Consider the following 27153-nt stretch of genomic DNA (forward strand, 5'->3'; position numbering starts at 1 on the left):
AGCTCATGAATCAATTTGTAGAAGTTATTTCTTAGGCAAAAAATTAATTTTTAACATATATAAACTGACTTTAGCTCATAAAAAAAGTAGTATTACTTTTAGTTTTTACCTCAAAAATAATTAATAGATAAATTTCCTCCAAAACTCCAATGTCATAATAATTTTATATTATAATATTTATGTTAACAACCATTATCTTATTCCGATCATTGTCTAAATATCATATCTTAAGTATAGATGATAATATTTTTATATTATACTATTAGTTAAATATTCATATTAATTAACATAATGAAAGTACGCTATTTCCATAAAATAATATTTTTTTATTTTATTATAAATTTGATATAATGTATACTTCGAAATATTTTAAGAAAAAAAGTATACTTTAAGATATAATGTAGGACGAACAGTCGATTACACAGTACAGAAAATATAATAATTAAGTGTAAAATATAATTATAATGATTGATACTTGAATAAAAATTACATAATTTAAAACTTCTATTTAGTTTTCTATCTAGTTTCGTCAAATATGAATTTTCACAGTACTTGAAACAATAGAATATTTCATGTTATACAGAATAGCAAGAAATCGAGTTTTCGCTATATATAAAGTAGTACAGTCCCATGATCATCTAAAAAAAAAATACTAATAATATATACTTAAAATTGAATATTTTTTAGATTCTGATATTTTGAATTTATCTCTTTATTTCTTAGTGTTTATAACCTGAAAAAAATATGTTTTAATCTCTATTATAAATACAGTGAAAGATTACAGCCTACTTCAATTTTGCTTTGTTATAATCACATTTTTTTTGTTTCGAAGTAGTTATTTTAGCAACATTCATGTACAAGACATTGGGATCAAGAGACTAAAACAAGACCTTTATTTCATATTGCATGCACTCAACAGATCAATATTAAACTTAAAAGATCACACACAATGAACTCAAATTCAAGGGATTAAGAACATATTCAACTCAAAAATACTTTTTATAACTCATTCTTACATACATAATGAACCAAACTGTTTCCACTATGGAATGTCAAATAGAATGATATTTGAAAAATAAAAAGCCCAATTTATTGAGAGAGGAAAAACATATGTTTTAAAGAGGAATAGTTGTGGGAAGGTCACTAAAGGAAGTAATATGCAGGTTTAGACTACCATCAAACAGAAATTATTTTCATTGAAGACATTTTACAAATTGGTCTTGGGTTTGCCATTTCCAGTTACCGTTCGTGTCACCGTCCTCATGGTTACAAATTCTTCTGAAGCCGATGGGTGTATGCCAACCTAGATTAAACATTCGGGTGAAGCAATCAGAAAACATAATAGCAAAATACGAAGGAGTGAATAAGCAGCAGAAGGAGAAAACATCTTACAAAACTGTCTACTGCTATTTGTAGTTATCGAACATTATAATTTCTAAATAATCTTTATACCCACACTGCATTTTCCAACACCACTCAAAATGTTGTCATTGTTGAGCATATATTTAAGCCAGGTGATTGAATAATTTCCCTTCCAGTAAAAATAACCCACCACTGCCCTCAGAAGGCAGGAGAAGAAAACACAATAAAAAAAGCTGTGAACTTACCGTGCTATCAAACTGTGCCTTGGTAGCTCCACACTTCAATGCAATAGCAATACCCTATTGATAACCGATATTAATATCACTAATGAATAGATAAAAAGAATTAAGAACAGTAAAAGCACTGAATAAAAAGCCTTGTGTTGGGAGTTGAGCCAAAAACAAAACCCCATCCAAAAAGACTAGTCCATTAGGAGAGTACAACCACGTGAGATTCCTAACATAAAGGCTTAAACTTGTTTGACTTTGATACCTTTGATCTTATTGACAACTTGACATGCTTGGTTAGTTTTGAAACTCAGTATTAATCACGGATTATGGGTGTGTTTTTAATTTTCAGCGTTTTTCTTTATTTTTTATCATATATACATGGTGTAATATAAAGTTATTCAGGGTTAGAGAATGTGGAAAAGAGAAAAATAGAACTAAACAATAAAATTTAATAATTTAGACTTACGTTGTGTGATGTCGTGTTACAAAAATGAATGCACTTATGCAATTAATACTACTGCCAGACTTCTAAACCAAATTAATTAAGGAAATGTATCATGAAATTGGAAAATTGATATCACACTTGAGAGGATATCTAAGATATTCTAAACTGAAATACTTTTCAGATACTGCAGCAACAACTGTGCACTAAAAGGAAAGTATAAAGGTTTCTTTCTAAACAATAGACAATATGAAAACAAATACACCAACTTGCATTTTATATCTGGCTACCAGGGTGAAACCATTAGGATACCTGTATAATTTCAGGTGCATCAGGTCCACACATCGAGGCTCCGAGAACCTTATCTGTCTCAGCTTCAACAATAAGCTTCATAACAGTTTTTTCTTGTCGCCTATGTAATAAAAAAGATGTAAGATGTATATAAAACATTTTTCTTTATTTCCATATCATATCTGTTATTAGGGGATATTAAATACCTTCTATTTATTATATTGATTCCCTTTTTCGATATAAATAAAACACTCATACTGTCGCAAAAAACATGCTGTCTCAGCTCAATGTTTTCTCTTCCCTAGAGTTTAACAAATGTTTTTAGCAAATAATCTACATAAGAAAGTTATGGCGCAACATACATAACTAATAATGGGTCCAACTATAATTGAGAGTTAGTAGCTATAATGGAGGCTAACATAGATCCAGATTAACAGTAACATTTTGATTCTTAGAATCCAAAAAAACAAAGATTTGCAATGGAGTAAATAAATAAAACATACTGAAAGGATTTAAAATATGCATAATATTTTCTATAGAATCTACTGTTCTGATCCAAGTTGTCATGAATTTTGCAACTCATTGGTTTGAAATTGTTAGAATAGGTAGTCAATAGTTGTATTGGAAAACGGCTATATGTTGTACCTAGGGCTCTAGTTCTTGTTTTTTTATCTTTGCTCTTCCCTCTAGTCATTGTATCAGAATTCTATCAATATAAATATGAGAACATAAGAGAGGTGTAATTAAGCTCTCTGATATATTGTCTTTCAAGTTGGTATCAAAGCGGGTTGATCTCCCTCTGTTAGTCTCAATCTTCTCTAGTGGAGTATCCACCGTCTACCATCACAGTTTTCTTTGGTAACACCGGATCTAGAGCGTCTCTCTAGGCATTCGCAAACCCTGCTGGTCCCTGAAGCAGAATCTGCTTTATGCGCAGCCACCCGTGTAGTCTTGGTTTGTTGCTACTAGGTGTGTGACATCCTGTGCCGCCTTCCTTTCACCAGAATGACATTGCTCTTCCTCCATAGGGCACACCGGACTTCCTTATCTTCGTTTGGACTGCTAGTTCTTCATTTCTGGTGTGGTTGAAGGTCAAACCTAGGTTCTATTTGTTTCTTATTGACTATTTCTTTCCTGCTGGTTTCTTCCGACAAAAATGTCTTCTACTAGACTTGTCTGCTTTTCTAGAACTCCTACCATTACTTTTGAAAAACTATGGGAAAAGTTCTCTCTTAGTCTACCTTAGTTGAACTTTGGTTTCTTGGCCAAGGTTTCCCCGATCACCTTGAACAAACTGGAAGTAATGTGCCATCTGATCAAGCTAAACACAGGAAGAGAACTGATTTTCAGCTCTGTGCATTACTGTGGTAATCTATGGAACCCAAATTATTGGGTACTCTTAGATCGTTTAAAATGTGCAACTCCTTCTGGAAAAGCTCAAAATGTCTTTGCAAATGATATTCAACGCCTTTATGACATTGCCAATAGGCTTGCCTCTCTTGAACAAACAAAATCACAACTTGATAACTTTTATGGAAGAAGCTCAATTTGCTGTTGAAGAATTAAAGATGTTCTTGGAGGTTGAGTCATAGGACAAGATCAAGAAGAGGCTGTACAAATTCTATGTGGTGATGATCCTCCAAGCTATGCATCTAGACTTTGAAAATGTTAGATATCAACTTTTAATAGGTTAGGAAGTCCCATCTATGGAAAGCTTAACAACACGACTCCTTTGGGTTCCAACACTTCATAGCAAGAATGATCAAGAACTTGCAAAATCTTCTATCATGGTTTCCACACGTGAAAGAGGAGGACACAATGCTAGAGGAGGACATGGTAGTAGGGGACGTCCTCAATGCAAGTATTGTGAGAGAATGGGTAACATTCAAGAGAATTGCTTCTCTTTGCACAACCTTCCTGACAAAGACAACCAATATATCCAAAACTGAAGCTACTGAGCCCAAATTCTCTTATTACCAAGAATATTTGAGGATGAAATCTAATAACTTGGCACAATCATCTACAAATACCAGTTTGTCAACATCATGCATCTCACATTCCGTGGAAAGTTAAAACCATGAATAATTGACTCAGGTGCTCATGATCACATTTCCGGTAATACCTATTTGTTCTCATCCCTTTCTTTTCCAAAAAAAATCCTCATTTAGTAACTTTAGTCAATGCTTCTAAAGTTTCCTCCAAGGGGGTCAAGTTTCCGTTTCTCCTTCCTTAAATTTATTCTTTTTGTTCCCTTTCAATCTTATTTCTTTAATTCAATTAACCAAATGTGGTACGAGGCGACTAATTGGAGGACATGAATCTAGACTTTTATATTATTTTGGAACTAGTCCACATGTGTCTTGTTTTGCATCTCTATCTTCTAAACTTTTACAGGATCTTTAAGGACATTCTCACTTATCAAATATGTATGCCTATGAGTAAGTACTTGTATTGGAAAACTGTTATATGTTGTACCTATGAGTTGTACCTATCTCTATTCCTGCCAATCGAAAAAAAAAACTATCTCTATACCTAGGACTCCAGTTCTGGGTTTTGATCTTTGCTCTTTCCTTTACTCATTGTATCATAATTCTATCAATATAAATATGAGAACATAAGAGAAGTGTGGTTAAGCTCTTTGATATATATTGTCTTTTTTATTTATCTTAAGTGAAATAAAGGTAAAGTGGGTGAAAATTCAAGTCACACTTACCCAGAGATGGTATTTTTCATAGGATTGAAGCTTGATGTAAAAATCAACAGATCACCTTTGGTTTGCTCTATTGCCTCCTCCTCACTGAGACCAACTACAGAAAGTGGTGGAATGCTGCAAAACCATCGAAAGAAAGAAACAAAATGGTTAGAGATAAAATTGGGAAGGGAATATAGCATCATAAGTTAACCACTCAATTTTAAAATGCAAAAGAAACAACACCTAAACACTGCACATGCAATATTACTGTAGTCTGGCTTGCTTGTTTGCCCATTAAATACTGTTTTCTGCAAAAGACATTTGTGTTAAACAACAACAAATAAGAGCACCATTTGACCAATCAACAGCTGACTGGACCAACTCAGTCCACATGATAAATATGTATGCTTATCCACAAACTATCTGAATACTTACAGCAAAGCATGATGCTTCCATCAGGGCCACAGGTGTAAGATTCATTCTGTTTGTGACATCACCCACAGCCCATATAGTAGGTATGCTTGTGCGTGAATACTCATCCACCTAAACCACAAAGGAATGCAGAACATTTAGAACTATGAGAGTCATAATCATTCTCTAGCTCTTAAAACAATTGTTCAATTCAATATCCAGTCATCAACAAAAGCATTTAAGATTATATAACCTTAAATATCAATTATTTCTCAGACATCTATGTTCCTACTCAAGTAGTAATTAATAAGAGAATGCTTTATTAAACAAAGATTTTTCCTGTAAAATAGTACTTCCTTCACCTATTCAAAGGCATGTAAACATACTACTGCTTTAACTTATACTTGGAAGGGAATAGTTATACAAATTCCTTTATAATCGGATCGGCACACCAGCCAGATTTAACTAAATTATGGCATTTGCAGATTGGTATTCAAGTAGAAAAAGTCTTATGTTTGTATCTAGATAACCCGAGCCCAATATTTACTATTATAGAATCACAGTGGATCCAACTTAATACAGATCCTGAAATGAGAACGACTTGTTTTTTTAAGACTTCAAGGAATCAAGTGATTAAAGGAGAGCTATGTCAACCTTTATTGCTCCAGCTTTGTCAAGCTCAACACCTACAGCTTCTAGATTCAACCTCTTAGAATTAGGAGCCCTCCCTGCAGCAACAAAAAAATAGTCGAGAAGAATATATTTTCAAGCAAATATTCCAAGAGATGTGTTCTAATATTTGTCTGTGCACTGTTTTTAATATTATGTTAAAATTCAAAAAAATAAATACTCTCTGAATATTATGTTATAATTAAAATTCATGATGAATTTATTTTTTAAATATATAAAATTTACGATTAATATGAATAATTTAAATTATGATACAAGGTTAAATTGACAACTTTTAAGACAATCAGACATTTAATTTAGACAGAGATAAAAGAGGGTAGATTCAAAAAGAGAAACAGTTAAGAAAAGAAGAGCAAGTATAATAATAAAGATAAAGGGTAGTTTGAGATGGTTGAAGAAAACAAATTTAGCTAGTTGTGGGAATAATGTATCAAATATATATCCAAGGGAGAGAAGAGAAAATATTGAGACGTCTGTTTAAGAGACTCACTCTTAAATTGTGTATTCTAATATATAATGTAGCAGTGGATATGTTAACTATCATCCTCTTAAAACACTAATCATTTTAGAAGTCTGTGCTTGAGTTGTAGCTTCAGAGAAGTACTAACATAGTTATCTTCATGACCTTGTACTTGAGTTTTCAGCATATTATTATTAATTTATATGTTGAATTTTAGGTGTTGTGGTTCCAAGTAAAGCAATCCCCAAAGAGGTCACAAATAAGACGACTTTCCAGCTTGGAATATATGCTATATATGCTCCCTAATTACATATATAAAAGGGTTAAATAAGTTTCGAATACCTTTAAAAATTGGTACCTCCAATTTTTTTTCAATGTTTTTGATACTCAAAATTTAATAAATATGCTAATTTTGATAGCATCAGTGTCACATGCTAGCATACATGCAAATTATCTGCCTAGGATTGATTACATTTCAACACTCTTAATTCAAGAAAAATAAAGTTACTACCAGAACCAAATTAACATATTTATTAAATGTTAAAGTTTTGGAGATGCAAATTTCAATATAAGCCAATTTTAGAACAAAAACTTATTTAACTCCATTATAAATAGCATTCATATGTGTGCGTCTAAGACACAACATTAAGATATTTCTTCTCTGTAGTATCCTTACCAGTGGCAAATAGTACAACATCGGCAATCAGCTCCTCGCCATGATCTGTAATAACTTTAATGCCATTTTCTGTTCTGATCAACTAAAAAAACGAAATTTGTTAAATTAGCTAAGCCCAAAGCTAAAAAAAAATGAAAAAGTTGTACAAATGTTAGTTGCAAACTCCAAAAGGGAAATACCTGTGTCAAATTGGTCCTGGGGTGTAAATTAATTCCCCTGCCTTCAAGATTTCTTGCAACTACAGTTCTCATTTCATCATCAAAACCTCTGCAACAGAATATAACCCAGCAGGGAGTAATGTATACTACCGATAGAAAAATTGATGCTAACAAAAACTAAGGAAAAATGCAACCTATTAATAGTGAGTGGTATAGGAAATGTTCTATAAATTGCCCTGCCTTCAAATTTTCTTGCAACCACTACCACACGTATATGAAACCAAATAAACTACTAGCACTTCCAACACTGAAAGCAACTACATTACAGAAATAAATCATTAAATCCTAACTGTTAAGTGGGGTTAGCGTGGATTTGTTGGATATTTTGCCAGCAATTACTGTGAAGGATATCATTTTCAGGCTTCCAGAAATAAAAGACAAACTGGTTCACCAAACCAACACGTGAAGAAATCCATGCTACCTTAAAGAGCTTTTCTGTATTTAACTTTATTAAACAAAAGGCTGGATAGCATTAAGTAGAAATACAGAAAGAAACTTTAAAATAAACTCCAAAAATTAGACATAAATTTAATGAGTGAGAACATTTTACTCACGGAAGAATAAATACATTTACAAGAACATACGGAAGTATGAAACTGTTTCCTGACTCTAATTTTTCTAATAGTACAATAACTCCCACAATTGTAAATGGCATATTATTAACCACTATCAATTTTCCTACAGTTATAAATCTCATTAAATCATAGTGACCAGTCTCAGTAAACTTTATTTAGAAAATTATGACTATTGAATTTTTTTAATTCAAATACATGTTGGGGAGGAAACTTAAGTATTATAATTAACGATCTGAGTTAAATTTCTATTGCAAAAACCAGTTCTAAGAAAACAACATAGGTTAATGCGATACTTGTTTGATATAAGAGTAGTTTTGGAAAATTGTTTTCAAAATTAATATATCTTTAATTTTTAAAACCAAAGTATCAGAACATCTCTAACTTGCCTTGATTTTCTACTTTCAATTTTGTATCACTCGCTCTTTCTTATAGTTACACATCTTCTCCTAGTTCTGCTCTCTAAATATTGTTTTATCAAACACACCGCTATCTCTTCTCTTTCTTTTTTTCTCCTTCAAATTCATTCGCTATTCCAACAACCAAAAACATACTCCGTTCTCATTAAGGTATCACCATATCTAACTACTGCCGCCATGTTGATATGGGGAATCTAAAGATTCATGCTGAGAGTTTAGCATTCTCAAGAATGCAATATTCCTTTTTCGTCACATCTCATAAGAATTCCCTGACTAGGATTTTTCACATTTTTCAACTTGACAAAAATTGAAAGTTATGGACACTTAAGTCTTTGTACATCAAAATTCAGAACTCAAATATGTGAAGATCCACACGGTCTAATCTTAGACAGTATAAGTATACTGGCCAACTTTTACTGTGTTTTGATGATAACAGATAAGATTAAATTTTGAAGTAATAAATGGTTAAATAAGAAATCATCAAGTAATAAAATATATATTGGAATTAAAACAACTTAAGGTAATATGATTTTCTATAGACAAGAACAGACCATCTAGTGTCTATACAATCTATAAAAATCTTTCATCAACAGTCTTATCTAGCATCCAACGCTCTGTTATTGAAAATATTTTAAATTTCATCTGAGACCAGTACTAAAATAAACTGAATATTGGGCAAGGATCAAAGCTATTTGCAATAATACTACACCCTCTAAGATATGAAGATAACTAGATCTGTTTCAAAGATAAAAGAATGTCTCTACAACAAATACTTGTCTAAAGCCTATAAAAGACAAACAACAATAACCATAACACACGATTGTTCAAGCAAAAAAGAGTCTTCGTGAATTATCCAAACACTCATACAATAGCATAAGCGACCTTTTGTCAGACCTTCTAGAATTTGAGAGAAAACAATTGCAATATCCTCCACCTAGTAAGTTTAAATCTCTAATCTCTAAGTTGTATATCCTTTCTACAAGAATAATTCTATAGTTATCCTTCAAATACCTTTGTTGGTAGCAAAGAGTGATAACTAAAGAATACTTGTGAAAGTTGGAATTGGCTTAGTATCAAAGAATACTTGTGTTCTAGCATTTGTGGGGAAACAATTGCAACATCCTTTACTCAGTGAAGTTACAATTCTATCAGGAGTGTTTCATAGTATATTGTCTCTACCAGAGTTGTTCCCATAGTTATCCTTCAAAAGCCTTTGTTTGTGGCTAGGAGTAGTAGCTAAAGAATACTCATGAAAGCCAAAAGTGGCTTAATGTAAAAAAATACTTAAGTGTTCTTAATCTCACGAGGATATTAAAAGGGTTTGTCAAGAGTGACATTATGTACTCATGTTACTCATAAGTGCAAGCAAAATAATTGTTGTAATCAATTTGATTATAATGGAACCCTTAAAAGAGTCCATTTTAAAGGACCGAGTTAGGGTGAATCAATATAAAAAGAGTTTTCTCTATACATAACATAATTAAACATAGATTCATAATTCATAAAATGATCCAAAATACATAACATAATTAAAAGTAGATTCAAGATAATATTTAACATAGATAAACTATCCAAGAAAATCATTCACATTAATCATAGGATAATCATCTTCCTTCTCCAAATGATCTTCATTTTCATTATCATCAATTGGAGGAGTGGAGCAGTGGCGCAAGTGAATGGAGGCAAAACACGTGTGCGAACAATGGTGCAACGACGCGAACAGAGGCACGAGCGGCGGCGGAGTCGCGAGTTGCACATGTTTTGAAATTAGGGTTCTAAGTTTTCAAATTAGGGTTTCTAGGTTTATTTGGGTTGGGGTTTCAGTTTTATTTTGGCCGAGTCATGGATCGTGGAGGCCTTTAGATCGTCCGATCCAACCCATGAATCGCCGGATCGCTCCGATCCGAACAAAATCTGATCCACCCCACGATCCGACTCGTTTTCTTCTCAAAAGATCGTAAGATCGGAAGATCGGCGATCTTGACAACTCTGATCATAGCTCAACTCGTAAGAGTAAGTGGTATATGAAAAATAATGTGATATATGAAAAATAACATTCAATATATAAAACAACTAAACATATATTATAATTCATAAGATTGATGCATAAAATAATTAATAAATTCATAAAAATTTAATACAAATAAACCTTCCACAAAAAGCCTTTGTATTAGTAAATAGTGGTGATGCCGTTATAAAACAAGGCAAACAAGAGCAAAAAAAATAGAAAATAAAGAAGGAACAAAATAGATAAGAGAGAATAAAGAAGGAGCAAAGTAGATCAAAGAAAATAAAGGAAGAGTAAAGTAGATCAAAGAAAATAAAGGAAGAGCAAAGTAAATCAAAGAAAATAAAGAAAGAGCAAAGTAGATCAAAGAAAATAAAGGAAGAGTAAAGTAGATCAAAGAAAATAAAGGAAGAGTAAAGTAGATCAAAGAAAATAAAGGAAGAGCAAAGTAGATCAAAGAAAATAAAGGAAGAGCAAAGTAAATCAAAGAAAATAAAGAAAGAGTAAAGTAGATCAAAGAAAATAAAGGAAAAGCAATGTACATAAGAGAAAAAAAAAGCGAGCAGAACAGAGAAAATATTAAGACAAAAACAACAACGGTGATAGCGAGTGGGAGCGGCGACTAGTGGCAAACACGGTTGGAAACGAGCGCGAGCGGCAACAACCGCAAGCACTTGCGAACGTGAGTAGTGGCGAGCGCGACGAGGCGAAAGCGAGCGATGGCAAGCGAGACGAGTAGGAGGGCAACACGCCTACTGTTAGGTTACACATAGAGGGGGAGTTAGTTAGAATTAGAATAGTCATGAGTTTGCTATTTGATTTGCTAGTTAGATATAAATAAGAAAGAAGGAGAGGGGAGTGTGTAATATTTGTGTAGATTGAGCTTTAGTTCTTTGTGAAGGGGAAGCCCTTGAAGGAGAGAGTGCCCTCCTTTTTCTTGTTCTTTTCTGTCTATTCAAGAAAAACCTTTCTTTTCTTCTCTTTATAATTCTTGGTTCCTAACAAATTGGTCCGACCTGCCGGATCTGAAAAACAGAGAGTGAGTAAGAAAAGATGGAACAGAGAATAGTGGCAGTATAGAAGTTTATCAACGAACAGGGGAGATGGAATTCGGAAATGAGAGCGGAAATTCTGGGGTTGAAGGAAGGCATGCTGGACCTCAAAGAGATAAAAGAAATGTTGTTGGACATCAAGAAAGGGGACAAAATGTCTGAGGGAGGAGAGAAATATGTTAGAACGAACACCAAGCCTTCTGGACTTGAAAGAAATTAAAGAATTGTTGCGGAACATCAAGAAAAGGGACAAAATGTCAGAAAGAGGAGAGAAATTTGTTAATGATGAAGAGAAGAATACCCAAGATGTGGGAGAAGGTTCAGATATGAAGAATCACACCCTCTACAAAAAACCAACAATGAAGTGAGATTTGCAAGAGAAACTGAAATGATAAGGGCAGAAGGGATGCATTAATAAAAAAAGTGAAGACTATGTGCTGTAATGATCTTTTTCTTGATAGGCCAATTATAGAGCTAACTAGTAAGAAAGTTGAAGGTGGAGATGCAACCAAGCATCATCTTTTCCCAAATTCAGATTTACTTCATATGCATAAGAAATCATTGTGGGATCAAGATTTGATAATGCAGGTGGCTAGAACATCAATGACATCAGAATCTTGGAATTTCAATTTACTGGGTGCAGAGACTTTTATACAATACCCCCTCTCATTCCCACCACCACCTAAGCCTCCAGACCTGAATTTGCATGCAGTAGCCAATGGGTTCCCTCCCTATGATAGACAATATCACAATACTTTCAGGAGAGTAGATAAAGATCATGGTGTTGAAGATGAGCCATGAAGTCAAGGTTCCACTGTTCCAACCTTGAGGACAAGGTTGTTTTTTGGAAGAGTGTATTGTTAGGTTACACATAGAGGAAGAGTTAGTTAGAATTAGAATAGTCATGACTTTGTTATTTGATTTGCTAGTTAGATATAAATAAGAAAGAAGAAGAGGGGGAGTGTGTAAAATTTTTGTAGATTGAGCTTTAGCTCTTTGTGAAGGGGAAGCCCTTGAAGGAGAGAGTGCTCTCCTATTTCTTGTTCTTTTCTGTCTATTCAATAAAAAACCTTTCTTTTCTTCTCTTTATAATTCTTGGTTCCTAACACCTACTCACTCCGATCCGCACAGGTGACGATCCACCGTTCGAGTCAACTCGCTTTCCCCTCCAAACTCGTTGAATCATTCGAGTTTGAGAGTATACTCGCGATCTTAACAACATTGGCTGTAACTCATGGTTTTTTTTTTTCATCTTTCTTTTTTCTTCCCTCTTCTATAATTTTGTGTAATTTATACCGTATAAAATGGGATATTTTAAGATTATAAATCATATTTAAGGAATCATTATATTATTTGTTCCTTGTTTCTTTCAATTTTTTTAAAATTAGAATGGATTGGCTAGAGATTTCTGAGTAAAAGACATATTGAAAGGGTGGACCATGTCATTTTTGGTGCGTCCAAGAACAGGGCCATGTCTGGCCCATATAGATGTATCTGACACCATGTCGTTCACGCATTCGTTGCGTGTCCGTGTCCACAGTGTGTCGGAAGTGCAAAAACGGAGTCTCCATGCCGTGTCCGAGCTTCATAGATTCAAATCCCCAAATTTGAATAGGAAAAGGTAGCTCTCTCAAAAGAGTGTATACTATGAAATTACCTTTTATGTATCTAACAGTACTACTATTGGACAAATGAAATTTTAGACACGAATTTTTGCAACAGAAGAGTTTTATTATTTTTCGGTAATAATTATGATCAAAATAAGTTAAGGCAGTTCTAATACAATATCATATGTTATAGAAAACCCATTACATTAGGATGATTAAATTATAGTTGTCAAACCCCTCAAAACTATACCAAGCTGTCAAATTTTAGAATTTATCTTATTTTCAATCACAATATAACTATTTGAGTAAAGAGATATGATTTGATAGGGATAGGGTTAGGAATATCTTACCAAATATTTCACACTATTAGATTAGATTTTACCAAAAATTGTATCTCTTCATTAAAAATAAGAATACTCAAGTGTGCATACAACACACAAAATCAATTATATTCCTTCTCAATTTTTCTCTTCTCAACATGGAACAATGCATTACCATCCTCCCCCGTGTGACCAATTCTGACACTAATTCTTTCAACATTTGTATTACCAATATTAAGTAATAAAGACAACACTTCTATTTGCAAAGTGTTTCAAATAATGCAAGGTTAAGGAAAAAAAATGTTTCCACACCAATTAAATACATGTCTACATTGATTTGCTAAAGTTAAAACTAAAGCAAACAAGGACAAAAATACACATATCCAGAAGGCTTGATTATGACTACTAAAAACTTAAACATGAAAGAAGTATATCAAAGCCAAACCTTAGCAGAAGTTCCTTTCTGAAAACTAAATGAACTTCAGAACCCATCCCACGCCATATAGATGCAAATTCCACAGCAATATAACTGAAAAATAAAATATAAAGTAACCACCAGAGATACTAAGTAGTTAAACTAAAAACACATAAAAAGATAAGAGACACACCCTCCTCCAAGAATCACCACTCTTTTAGGAAGATCCTCTATACTTAGCGCCTCGTCAGATGTTATACCCAACTCCTGCACAATAAGACAACAGCACTAGATTACAAACATCCTAAAATTTTAAATGGCTCCATTTTAATCAAGAATGTCAATGTCAATAATGTATAAGAAGCATTTTTCGGGAGTGAGGGATAGTGGAACAACCTAAAATCCATTAATCAAAAGTTTAAAAATATAACTTTCCACACATTTTTTTCCCTCTAGTCAAACATTCAAAGGAAAGTACAAATGTAAATTTGGTGAAAAAGGGGAATTTTTTGGAGGGAGAGACGGGATTGACAATATTTAGTGATATCACCTTGTTAAGTTATTGTAGAAACGGATTTAACCATCGACCAAGTTATGTGATAAAAAATAAAGAAACAATAATAAGCAATAGAGATGATAACAGAAAAACCAATCACAACGGGTGTTATTTATAAACAAAAGATATCATCATTTAGGGTGCCTTCGTTTCCTGTCACCGTCTCTTGTTTCTGTGAATGAGGGCAGGAATGAACATTCTCGTGTTTGTTAGAAAATTATGAAAAATTTATTCCTGAGTATGTTTTATATGTGTTTGTACAGGAATTGTTGGATAGACAGAGTACAATTATGTTTTGCTTGAATTAAAAGGGGTGTGGAAAAGAAAAGAAAGAAGGTGGAAAGTGAGATTGTTTGGATTAAAGGAAAGAAAGTGGAAAATAAAAAGAAAAGAGTGAAAAGTTTATAGTTGATTTGATTGATGTGATAGAATAAGGTATATATATATATATATATATATATATATATATATTTTAAATAGTTTTTGGAGGTAGTTTGATATGAAAATAATTTTTTGAAATATAAATTAAAGTTAAAACAAACTTTAAATTAAAATAAAAAATTAATATCTATTTTAATAAATAAATAAATTATATTAGAAATAATAATAGATTAAAATAGATCATTTTATAAAATATCAAAATTTAAATTTATTTATTTATTTTTCCTTATTATCTTAATATTTTTATTTTAAATATATATGTTATTATATTTTATATTAAAAAATTTGATACTTTTATAATATATTAATAAAATATATAATAAACGTTTTTATATACAAATGTAAATAATAAAATAATATTTCTAAACATACGATACTTTCTTTATAATTGATTATGTACGTAAATATTTTATTCTTATTTATATAATAATTGATTATGTATGCATTTCCTCGCAAATCTTCTCTATATAATGCAAAAAGTTTATCTACATATATTGTCATCATTTTTTGTTTTGTTTGTTGTGCTTTCATAACGCAAATAGTAAATAATGTGAAGGATTAGGGAAAGAAAGAAGTATCTATCTGAATCCCCAAAATTAAGGTATACAACATTTCCCTATTTACATAATTAAATCTTGGTTGATTCTCCCGACACCATATCAATTCAGACCTACACCCAACACACTGACGTGAAATGCCTGTTTTGTCCTTAATGATTTAAAATTTTTGCCTTCTGGATATTCATATCTGTAAGTCAAATTACAAAGTTCCAGATATACAAATCCGAAACTAATATGTCACTTCTGGATTTCACCATCCGGAAGCTTACCTGAACAACATAAATGACCTTCCGGATGTCAAGATCCGTAAGTAAACATAAATGAGTTATGAATCTCAATCCTCAACACCATTTACAGCACACAATTTCGGATATGGAAATCCGGAACTTATAACTCAATTCCGGATATGACCATCTGGGAGCTTAAATGAAATACAAAAATGACCTTCCAGATTTTGAAATCTAGAATGTATAAAACTCACTTCCGAATTTGTGCATCCATAAGAAAAAATAAAATCATGGGCAATGTTGGGTTTTAAATTGTGTTGGGTGCATGTCATAAATGATATGGTGCAGGAAGCAATTGCCTTAGATATTTAAGACTCCTCCTCAAGCAAGATCATATATGTCACATAGACCAAACTTCTTACAAATACAATCTACACGAGAGATTTAGTGAAGATACTTGCATGTTAGTCACTGACTCACTGAAGCTAACAAAATCAATGGTGTTTCTCTTGAGAACACTTTTTATCTCACAAAATGATAAATCATGTGTTGTGGATTATATCAATTTGAAGAGGAGTGTGATTATCACAAGTTTGATTATGATACACGCCTACCATGAGTAAATAAGAAAGGATTTTCCAGATCAAGGAACTAAGAGTGTCAAGAGATTGGAGATGGAACTAGTGACTGAAAATTTGTCGCTAACTGTATTGACATGAAAAATTGAGACAAAATTAGTAACTCAATTCACTTACTGACTTTTCCTTATTCAGCTAAATGAGCAAAGACATAGATGTGGCTTCTGGAAATGTCTTATTCTCTCAAACAAGCCATGACAATGAGAAAACTATTTTATGTGAAAATTTCAAATTTAAGGGTAGTGATGCTTTTAATTGGGCTTAAGTATGTTTAGATGAGGCCCAACAATGTTGAACGCTAACTAGGGCCAAGGATCTACAAATATATTGGTGCCAATTACTTGTAGACAACTGAACTTTTTTTGCATAATTGAAATAAGCTTTGCTTAAGAGAGAGTATAACTCCTTTAGGTTTATGAGAGAGAACTATTGATTCTCATCGAGGATTCATGATCTGTGTTCAATCCTCATTGACTCATTAATCATGCTTGATTGTAACGCCTTTCATCTTCAACCTTCTTCATTTTCATCTTCTTTGCGTTCTTAATGAAGGATTTGTGATTGTGATAAACAATTCCATTTTGAGCAATTTGTGGATTAAGTTGCATCAGATTCCCTCCGTATGTCCAATCTGTAATTGTTGAAGTTGTCTAAGCCATGTAATTTTGCATGCAACGGTTGACACTATTATTCAACTTCATTTGATCAAACAATTCTATCCTTCTACTTGTTTCTTCTCCATGAGATCAAATTTCTAGGCACAAAACAAAGAAGAAAAAGAGGAGCCAACAAGTGGAAGTGCTACTCTTACAACTGCCCAAACATCTAAAAAACAAGCAGTGACGGGATCTTCAATAAAGAAGCTAGTAGTCCAAGAAAATGATGAGGATGATAAATCCAAAGAAGGGGTCATGTTTAATTTTTGAAGAGTCCGAGGGAGAAGGAGAGGGATATGCTTTCACTTAATCAAAACAAAGAAGAGTACCACGCTGGGGGTTGAGGAAGAGGATTAGAGACTTTCTTTTATGTTTGCATTATGTTTTTATCATTTTGTTGTTTTGAACTCCTGGATGAGTTTGTTAGGTATTTATGATGTTTTTCTTGTTTTAAAATCCTGAATGAGTTTGTTAGGAGTTGGTTATTGTGATGGATAAGAAGAGGATATGCTTCGCTTCATGATAACAAAGAACAAAAGTATTATGTTGGGCATGAGGAAGAAGCTAGAGACTTTATTTTATGTATTATGTTTTTATCATTTTGTTAGTAGTTGGTTATTGTGAACTCATGAAACTTCTCATGTTTTCTAGGGAATGTAATCCATTGTTATTGGCAGTTTCTTAGTTTATACATCTTCTATTTGTTTAGTTTTATTTATTTATGGATTTTAGTTGTTTATAATTATATCTATTTTTTAGTATTTATATCTGCTGTCTTTTAGTTTTTTAATTTATCTTTACTGATTTTAGATTTTATTTATATCTACACTTTTTTTAGTACTTTACATATATGACATATGTTTTTGTCCACCATTTGTCACCATGCCACCCACCATGGGCATATGATGGATTTTGGGCTCTCTTACCATCACCCACCAACAACAACAATGATGGTTTGCAAATTGCAAGTCTTGTTGAGCTAGCTTTCTTTGATTGAACTATAATATCCAAGAATTTGATCTAATTATTAGAATGAATAGATGTAATGTAAGGAATGAGAATTGCTTTATCACATTATCATTATTACACGCGCCATATAAATCTAACATCTTACAATTCAGTCACTATTTCTTCGTTTTTTTCCTACCGTAATCTTCTTGTTGCAATTCCTAAGATACATTGAAAATATTTACTCATAAAAGGAACAATCATGTCAGTAGGATCATTTTGCAATAATATTTCAAAACAAGTAAATTCACCTGTCCTGGAATATTTGGACGTTGAGCCCTGCTGCCAGTTGCAATCAATATGTGCTTAGCAGAATAGGACAGTTTTGTGCCATCCAATTGTGTCACCTCAACCTCATTTGGACCAACTATCTTTCCCTCGCCTTCAAATAATTTAGCCCCCGCATTGGATAACAACCTCTTGTAAATTCCATTTAATCTGTTTATTTCATCTGTCTGTGGTTTGACAAAAACAAAATTATTGAACAACCAACAACATACACAAAAACAACAACAAAGTTTTACCTTGCTAGGTGAGGTTCATTACATGGATCACAAAACACCAATTGACAAGGTTAACAACTAATAAATAAGCTGTTTTCTGCTTCAATATAAGCAAACAAGCAGGAGGACATGCACTTACAGTTTATAATATAAAACATCTAGAAAATCAAAGTCAATCCAAAATCTTTAAGGAAGAGATACTAATTTCATTTTAAAAATCTAGAAGAAATAACAGTACTATATATTATAAAACAAAAGTAAAATCTGGAAATACCTTCTTTTGCAAGAGCTTCTTCCAATTGAAGTCAACTTTCTCACTCAATTCCCACCCATAATTCCTGGCATCCTGTCAAAGAACAATCATACATTTTAGTAGAATGTATACAGATGATGATATAAGAAACACCAATATGAACCTGCATGAATAATAAACATAAAGGGAAAACCAATACATTATCTGATGAATATAATATTATTTTTCATAAATATTTGATGAGAATTGAACCAATCCTAATGTAACTGCATCACATAAGTTCTGATAACATATAAACTGAACACTTACTAAAAGCTTAGACGAGGCACATGTACTCAATTTTCATGTAGGAGGGATGCCCCAGGATAAGCTTTATAAACAAAACTTGAATCTGAACTTTTTAGGTAAAAAAACTTGTATTTTTCATTCAGCTACTACAACACATATGTGTGTGTGTGTGTAACAAAAGTAAAATAGGTACATTGTGATAGCAGGAGTGCAGACTGTTGCACCTGCCCAAACAGCTATAGCAGAAAAAAGAAAAACTGACCACTACAAGACATATAACTTAAATACATATATTTATGTAGCCCTCCCCCTTGAGCTGTAGCATATAAATTGTATACTCCAAATTTGGAAAATATAAATTAAATTTGAGATCCCAAGGATTTTTTCAAAATATCATCAAGTTAATTATTTGAGCTGACAAACTCGTAGTAATCTCCTTGTGCAGCAGCTTCTCTCGCACAAAATGGCAATGTTATCTCATGAAACATTGGATTAGAGGAAATGTGAAGAGCTGTCTGATTATCACAATACAAATTCATTGGCTGAATTTCATAGAACTATAGTTCTTAAAGGAGTTGTTTGATCCACACCAACAGTCGTAGCCTTATATTCTGCTTTTGCACAAGACCGAGCAACATTATTTTTTTCTATTTCTTCTTCTTTATCCAATTATGATAACAAATTTCAATGTAATAATTGAGAAACCCTTTTTCCTAAGCTTAAACAAACAGGCCTTAAATTATTCCTTTTAGAGATATGAAAGAAAAAATCTACTTCCGGAAATTGTGTTTCAATTGGTGGAAATAGTGTCTTGCAAAGGTAAAAAAGCAAAATGGTGTTGAAAGGTCTAGTGCGTAAGTAGAGCACAAGGTTATGGCTACAGAGAGCAAAAATTACAACAATCATGTTATATACCCAATAACTAATTCATGTTAACAGCAATTGTTTTAAGAACAAATCCTTACCTCGAGTTCACCTCCATAAGATGCTCCATAGACCAAAATCTTTTTGGGAACACAACCACGAATAACACACCTTCGAAATAAAATAAAAAATCATAAGCATTTTCATTAACTACAATAGTTGAAGGACTACCATTGGACGTTGAGGAGATAGCTAAAGGATGGAATACAGGATTTAGAGAAAAAGTGACTCTGTTACACAATTATCTTTTTCTAGTATGTTCACTACATTAGAATGTTAATTTGAACCAAACTCAACATCAGCCAACCAGCATACCACACAGAAATAATACAGAAGTTGAAGAAACGAGACTTTGAATTGTTGATATATCTTGGCGTTACAGCCCAAAGAGAGAGTCAGGGTATGCTTCCAAAAAATGTGTATGACAATTCAACCCACCATCCAATACAACATCCCCCTATGTCAGGTTAGCTAGATGGACCAATCAATACCGTTATGCTGTATCAAAAAACAAAAATTGCTATAGAATCATTTAAAGCCAGATTTTTCTTTTATGTTCCTCCAAATTCTTTTAGAGAAGACCCTTCGATCCAAAAACCAAATGATCGTCATTGCACTTTGCAGTCAGTTGAACAAAGTCTTGTACACTGGCATAAATAACTTGCTACATAATTTTATTTCCCAATTTCCAGTGATTTTGCAAGTGATAAAAATGAGTTCATAACATAACATTCTTGCTCATTATATGTTCTAAAGCTCACAAGTCAAAATTTACATCCTATAAAGTATAATAAGTCCTTAAACCAAATTAAAAAAAAAAGGCTCCCTGTCATGACAAGAAGTGAATGAAATAATGACATCAGTTTGCTTGTATACAAATTGAGTTACCATAAATGGTTTCCTGTTAGGTGAAAGTACATGAATGCTTTTATTATCTTATATGCACCTTCTTGCAAGGTAGGGATGGTTTTATCATCTAACATTCAAGATATTTCCCCAAAGTTAATTTCATCAGTCTGGAGAATGGAGACAATTAAAAAGGTACAAGAGAACTACAACAGTAAGATGGACTGGGTTTAGCTAGAGTTGGAGAAGGGTACTGCTACATGGAACAATATAGTTGTAAGTTAAGGAAGAAAATACCCGCTAAATAGATCAAATTGTAGAAGATGATCTAAAATGAAATTCTATGTCTTTTCCCTTACTAATTTATGTAGCTGAGCCAATATCATGATTTATATAGTACAGTATTATCAGTGACAGATGGCAGAATATGGTGGATTGGAAGGTTAAATTTCCACCATATAAACATGCCATCAAAGCTGTGGTGCCATCATAGCAGTCCACTCTTCACAAATTGCCTATGAAGGTATAAAATCCACCGTACCATTTTTGCTATGGCACCATACTTAAATGCTAATACAATCTTCACAATCAAGGAGAAAGACTGAACAAGTAAGCACACACAAATTTGTTTAGCAAACTAGGGAACAAAATTTTATTTAATAAAAATCTCCTGAAAAGCTATAATGAGTAGAATAAGAAGATATATAAGAGCACTGTGAATGTTTGATCTGGCAAAAGGCAAACAATATGCACTTTACCTAAAGATTTGACAAAGCCACGTCTAATTAGAATTTAGTTAAATAGAAAAAATATGAGGCATTTGATTACTGTAACAAATTTGCAAGCAGCACAGCATTTAACATGCTTGAGAACAAATGTTTCATAAGAACTACAATGACTCAGCCATTATCTTATTACCAATCGCATAAAAATTGGTAAAGAAAGAAGCATAAAATTTGAAGAATTTGAAACCCATATCGAAGTGGAGAGTTATCTTCAAGCATGCATTAGTTGTCTTTGCCCACAGTGTAATTAACAAAGAATGTCTTCATCGTAAGAGAGAAAAGTGACAGAAAAAAATAATCTATATAGAAAGGAAAGAGATGTCAAATTTATGACTTACGTTCCACCAACTCCTCCAATTGTTTCTGAACTAATGGTATGAAACGGAAGCTCACAAATCCCCACCTTCAGACACAGAACTTTATACATAAGGCAACAAATTAACCAGTAATATACGTAAGAGAATAACACTCAATAACACAAGATTAGTTAAGTTATTAAGAAAAGAGAGTCCTTCCGTACTATTTGCATTTGGATATTAAAATATACACAACTCGTGCTTTTATAGAATTACAAAATTGCTTTCATAGAATTACAGAATTACGACAAAAAGGACCTTGAAAAGCTGTTCAAACATTAAAAAAATCTCACCACTCTCCAAAAATCCAGATAAGCTTCAATAACTCAGTTCCTCAAAAGCAAAGTTGTTTACACAGATTAAACATCTTTAACAATATAATTACATAACATTATGAGCAAACTGTTATGCACCGACACAGTTACAAACCTTAGCTCCGTAATTGGATGAAAATCTAGCGGCACGAACGCCACCACTTCCAGCCCCAATAATAAACAAGTCGAAGTCAAAATTCATCCCTTGTTCAACACCTGGAACCAATTCAGCTTCACCGTCGATAAGCATCTTCCTAGCCATCGCAATCGAACAATTTAAACTAAATCTACATCAACAACATCACAACGGCGAAATGTCAAATCAGTTCAGAAATCAAACACCGAAAACACTGTTCGTTAACAGAAAAAAAAGGCAAAATCCAGCACGCAATCAACAACAAAACAATCAACACAGAAACACCGAGATCATTACATTCACCAGTTCACACAGCCAAAAACAACGAAAGAACTGACAGAAGAATAACAGACAAACATCTGGATTTCTTTCCTCTATTTTTTTGTTTCCATCTAAATGAAACGGAAAATTACCTGCGTCGTCTTCGTAATAGGAGTAAGTAGGTTTGGGAATGAAGAAACCAATCAGAACACTACTTTGAAGAGAGTATATATACTAAAGAAAAAGAAAGAAAAATTTGCATTCGCATCTGCATGACATGTGACATGCGATGATGCGTGGTAATGCAGTAATAATTTGAAGCACAAACGGTTTCGTCTAAACCCTCTTTTTTTTATTTAATTTTCGTCTCTAATAAGAAACCCTTCCATTTCTTCAGACAAAATAGTTGTTCTGTAGCAAACTTTTTTTATATTATTATTGAAAATAAATATTTAATCTGTGTAAAATCATTGTTTTTAGACTAAAATTATATAATTTATTTTTTGAAAAAATATCATCTTTCTCAAATTGTTTAGAAGTAGCATTTCTTTGCATAAGATAAATGTTTTTTTATATAATTTAAATTAAAATTAAATTGATAGTATTTTTAGTTTGTAAATTATTTATAATCAAGGTTTATCACAATTAAATATGTTTAATAATATGTTTTTAAAATTAAAAAAACTACTTATTAAAAAAAGGTTTTAACTTTAAAATGAATTGTTTCGACTGTGATCTAAGTAAGAATGTTTTCATCATTTTATAAAAATAGAAAAAAAATAAAAGATGATAAATTAAAGTAGAAGTTTATATAAGTTTTAAATTTCTGTAATGTGATTGAGTTTAGGTTTTTTAAAAACACATTGTTAGTTTTAAGTATCTTACATTTTTTAATGCTCTCTTATGTTTTTATCCTTAGCCATGGTTATTTTAGTGTTTAAAATGAAAATTTAATTAAATAATAAAGAATATTCTAAATTAAGATAGCTATATTATTTTTAGTGTAAAATTCAAGTAAGTGATGTTTTTATTTCCTTTTATAAATAAGATTATTACATATAATTTATTAAAATGTATTATTTAATAAAATAATATAAACATGATATATTATATAATTAATAATTTATTTAAACTTATATAAACGTAGTGTATGTGTGTATATATATCAAATACTTTTTTAGAAAATTCCACTTCCCTCCAATGTATTTATCATTCCTCTAATTTTATAATAGAAATTCATTCCTTATTTATAATTTTAATAAAATAACTTTAACAATTTTTCTACTTTTAAAGAAACATTTTCTCCTGTATTTTTAACTAAGTCACACTATTTTTTACTTTATCTAAAATTAATATGTTGAGAGAGAAAAACTTAAACAAAATCTTTAAAATTAAAAATGAAAGTTTGAAATGTACAGCAAATTTAAAAAGTTCCGAATAAAACAAAGAAGATAAATATTTTTTATTAAAACGTAAAAGAGGTTTATGTAATTTATTAAAAACATGAAAAAAATAATGTTATTTAAAGTTTATAGAAAGTGAGTATTATATTAATTAAAAATATAAAAGAATATTTATCTTAAAATTAAAAGAAAAGTGAGAATTATTTACGATAATACTAGGAGAAGTAACTAAAATGTGTTTCTAACTTTATAGAAAAGTTGTTTGAAGTTAATATGTGAACAAATCAATTTATTTAAACTAGTTCATTTAATAAATATTAAATAATTTTTTGTTTTTATTTATTTTAAAATAAAGATTTATTTCATGTTGATTTAGATCATTGTAAAACTCTATCCTAATTTTTTTCCTACTTGTTCTTTAGAAGAATAGTGATTAAAATACCAACTTATATACTCTTTCTTTATTATATTCAACATTAAAATCTTCTCCAATTTGTTTATTTATACAAAAGCTTCTTATGTTATTAAAGTATTTAATACTTAGTGAAGCTGGAGAGTACTAGGGAATTTTTTTTATTCTTTATATATTGTTTTTTTTTATAAAAACTTTCATGTTAGACATCATTATGCAACTTGACATTTAAGTTGACACCTCATCTAGACTGACACTTCAAGTAACAACAATTATCTGTCATCACATGAAAAAAGTATTAATAAAAAAATACAAATAAAACATGTACTCTTGAATTAATTTTATCTAATCCTCACAAATCTAAACTTAATGCAAATCCATCTACAGAGTGTTTGGATGGTTGACATATCATCTGCAGTTCTCTTATCTTAAGAGATGATGGTCTATTCATTCTCAGCCTAATATTTGTACCTTCTTGGATTATTTCTCTCATCTGAGTATTGTTAATCTTTGATTTTTCTATTATATCTTCTAGTACCTCTTGGAATATTCCTAATTACTTCTTCATGAGTTAATCTTTTAGGGATTTGAATTGACAATTTTCTAAGGTTTGCCTCTACTAATATAGTTTCGTCTCTTGGATAGGATCTTAAAGCCTTGTAGTTATAAATTATCTTTGTAACTTTATAATAGATTCTATAAATTATTTGTATGGGGTCAGTTGTTTCATCTGCTATCTCATTTGGAGTTTTAATATATAGTTTTATTACATTACTAGTTTTTTCATGTTGATAGAAAAATTTGGATAGCAATCAGAGAAGGTTGGACCATCATGTAAATTACTTTATAATATCGCAATTACCGAATCATTCAATTTTTTTAAGTATGATATCTCTTAACATTATTAATATTGGATTGTTTATGCCTATTCTATAGTTAGGTTTTGCTGTAACTTGAATAAGTCCTAAGTGAATAAAATTATATTCATCCTTTATATGTTGATCTAAAACAGATTGTTCTAAAACATTTAAAATTTTATTATTTTGTTCCTAGATAACTATATTCAACTATATGTATTTCATCTTGATTTGCAGAGCAAAACTTATGTTTATATACTTCGCATTTTTTAACTATCGGTACTGACCAATTATGTAATGAATTTTCTATTTTTGTTAATTTGCAATTCTTTTTCTTTGTTATTTTCTTGACTAGAAGATGAAGTTTCTTGTTGTAGAGTTCTTACTACAATCTATTTATCCTTGTTTCTTAACCCTATATTAATTAAGGATCTAAATAAATTTGTTATTTTAGTTCTTTCTCTAGTTTTCATGTTACGAGACCACCTCTGACCAACCAACGGATTTACTACCTTCCTAAGCTTTACTACTGGGACCAAGGTTGACCAGCGTACAAACACTTTTCAGTGCTACACTAAAACTTTCAAAAGAAGGAAGAATAACTTTTAAATAGTTGCAAAGTAGTAAAAAAGATAAATAAAATTGAAGATGAAAAATTAAAACAAAGTTTACTTAATATATTAATTAATTCAGAGACAGATAAATCTGACAACTCTATAGAAGATGAAATAGAATATGAAAGCTCTAGTGAATACTCAAAAGAGGAAAATGAAGAAGATTATTGTTTAGGATCTGAGTTATGTACTTGTACAAATTGTAAAAGTATAAATATAAATATGTTAACTAAATATCATAAAACTGTTTTAATATCAATAATAGATAAATTAGAAGAATCGCCTTTAAATATGAACTTTTATCACAATTAAACAATTTAGTAAAACGGAGTAAAGCATCCCAATGTCAGGTATAATCCATAAATATGAAATATAACTATAAAAGATTTACAAGAAAAAATTAAAAATCTTAAACAAGAAATACAATTATTAAAAGAAAATGATATCTCATTAGAATATAGATTATTAGAATTAGAAGGAAAAGAAATAATAAGATATCAAAATAGACAAGATATTAAATCAAATCAAGATTATATAGAAGAAAATAATATAGAAACTTATATAAGTATGTTAAGTCTAATTACTAATAAATGGCATACTGAAGTAACCTTACTAATTAAAGAAGAAACGTTTAAAATGATAGCCTTAATAGATTCTGGAGCAGATATTAATTATATTCAAGAACGAATAATACCTACTTAATATTATGAAAAAACGAGAAGGTAACTAGTGCTAAAGGGACAAAAATGAATATTCAATACAAATTATCTAATGCTAAAATAGGTAAGAATACAATATGTTATAATACTCCCTTTGTATTAATAAAAATATGAATAGCATAATGATTCTAGGAACTCCCTTTTTAACATTATTATATAGTTTTCAAGTAATAGAAAAAGGGTTGATAACTCAAACTTTCGGAAAAGAAATATACTTTGAATTTATAAAACCTCCTACAACTAGAGAATTAAATCTATTAAGAGAATCCTTAATATCTCCAATAGAAAGCAAGAAAAATAGATAAATTTATTAAATAAAGAAATTAGATTTAGAAGAATAGAGGAAAACTAAAAACACCTAACCTTAAAATCCTTATTAAAAATTATGAAGAGAAAATAAAAAAGAAAATTTGCTAAACAAATACCTACAAAAGCTAGACCAATACAAATGAATCAACAATATTTAGAATATTGTAAAAAATAAATTTAAGAATATCTAGACAAAAGATTAATTAGGGCCTCAAAATCACC

At 31.2% G+C, this 27153-nt stretch overlaps 1 protein-coding gene and 1 pseudogene across 2 annotated transcripts; one reads left to right on the forward strand and one right to left on the reverse strand.

Moving 5' to 3' along the window:
• Positions 1 to 978: 978 nt before the first annotated feature.
• LOC137837424 (glutathione-disulfide reductase) lies at positions 979 to 23016 on the reverse strand. 2 transcript variants are annotated; one of them, XM_068646407.2, is made up of 17 exons: positions 22770 to 23016; positions 22336 to 22507; positions 21889 to 21953; positions 19961 to 20030; positions 18729 to 18800; positions 18203 to 18406; positions 14059 to 14132; positions 13896 to 13979; positions 7434 to 7521; positions 7255 to 7336; positions 6083 to 6156; positions 5453 to 5560; positions 5261 to 5325; positions 5039 to 5152; positions 2347 to 2446; positions 1608 to 1661; positions 979 to 1303 (listed from the first exon to the last, which is right to left on the reverse strand). In XM_068646407.2, the coding sequence occupies exons 2-17, from the start codon at positions 22480 to 22482 to the stop codon at positions 1208 to 1210; spliced, it is 1497 nt and encodes a 498-aa protein (XP_068502508.1). In that variant the 5' UTR covers positions 22483 to 22507; positions 22770 to 23016; the 3' UTR covers positions 979 to 1207. The 2 variants fall into 2 exon arrangements, with proteins under 2 accessions (XP_068502508.1, XP_068502509.1); XM_068646408.2 differs by having other exon boundaries at positions 22654 to 22776.
• LOC150027940 (uncharacterized) lies at positions 3482 to 4493 on the forward strand (annotated as a pseudogene).
• Positions 23017 to 27153: the final 4137 nt, after the last annotated feature.

The sequence above is a fragment of the Phaseolus vulgaris genome, chromosome 4 (genome assembly GCF_051622355.1).
Source record: "Phaseolus vulgaris cultivar YP4 chromosome 4, ASM5162235v1, whole genome shotgun sequence".
NCBI classification, from domain to species: Eukaryota; Viridiplantae; Streptophyta; class Magnoliopsida; order Fabales; family Fabaceae; genus Phaseolus; species Phaseolus vulgaris.

What these genes read in the sequence shown, in the direction of transcription:
- LOC137837424 (XM_068646407.2), bottom strand. Translation starts at nt 22,482, where the DNA reads ATGGCTAGGAAGATGCTTATCGACGGTGAAGCTGAATTGGTTCCAGGT. An exon ending in GTCCAAATATTCCAGGACAG is followed by an intron (nt 14,133 to 18,202) that starts GTGAATTTACTT and finishes CTTATTGTGCAG; the next exon opens with GAGTTGGGTATAACATCTGA. An exon ending in ATGCACCTGAAATTATACAG is followed by an intron (nt 1,662 to 2,346) that starts GTATCCTAATGG and finishes GGTTATCAATAG; the next exon opens with GGTATTGCTATTGCATTGAA.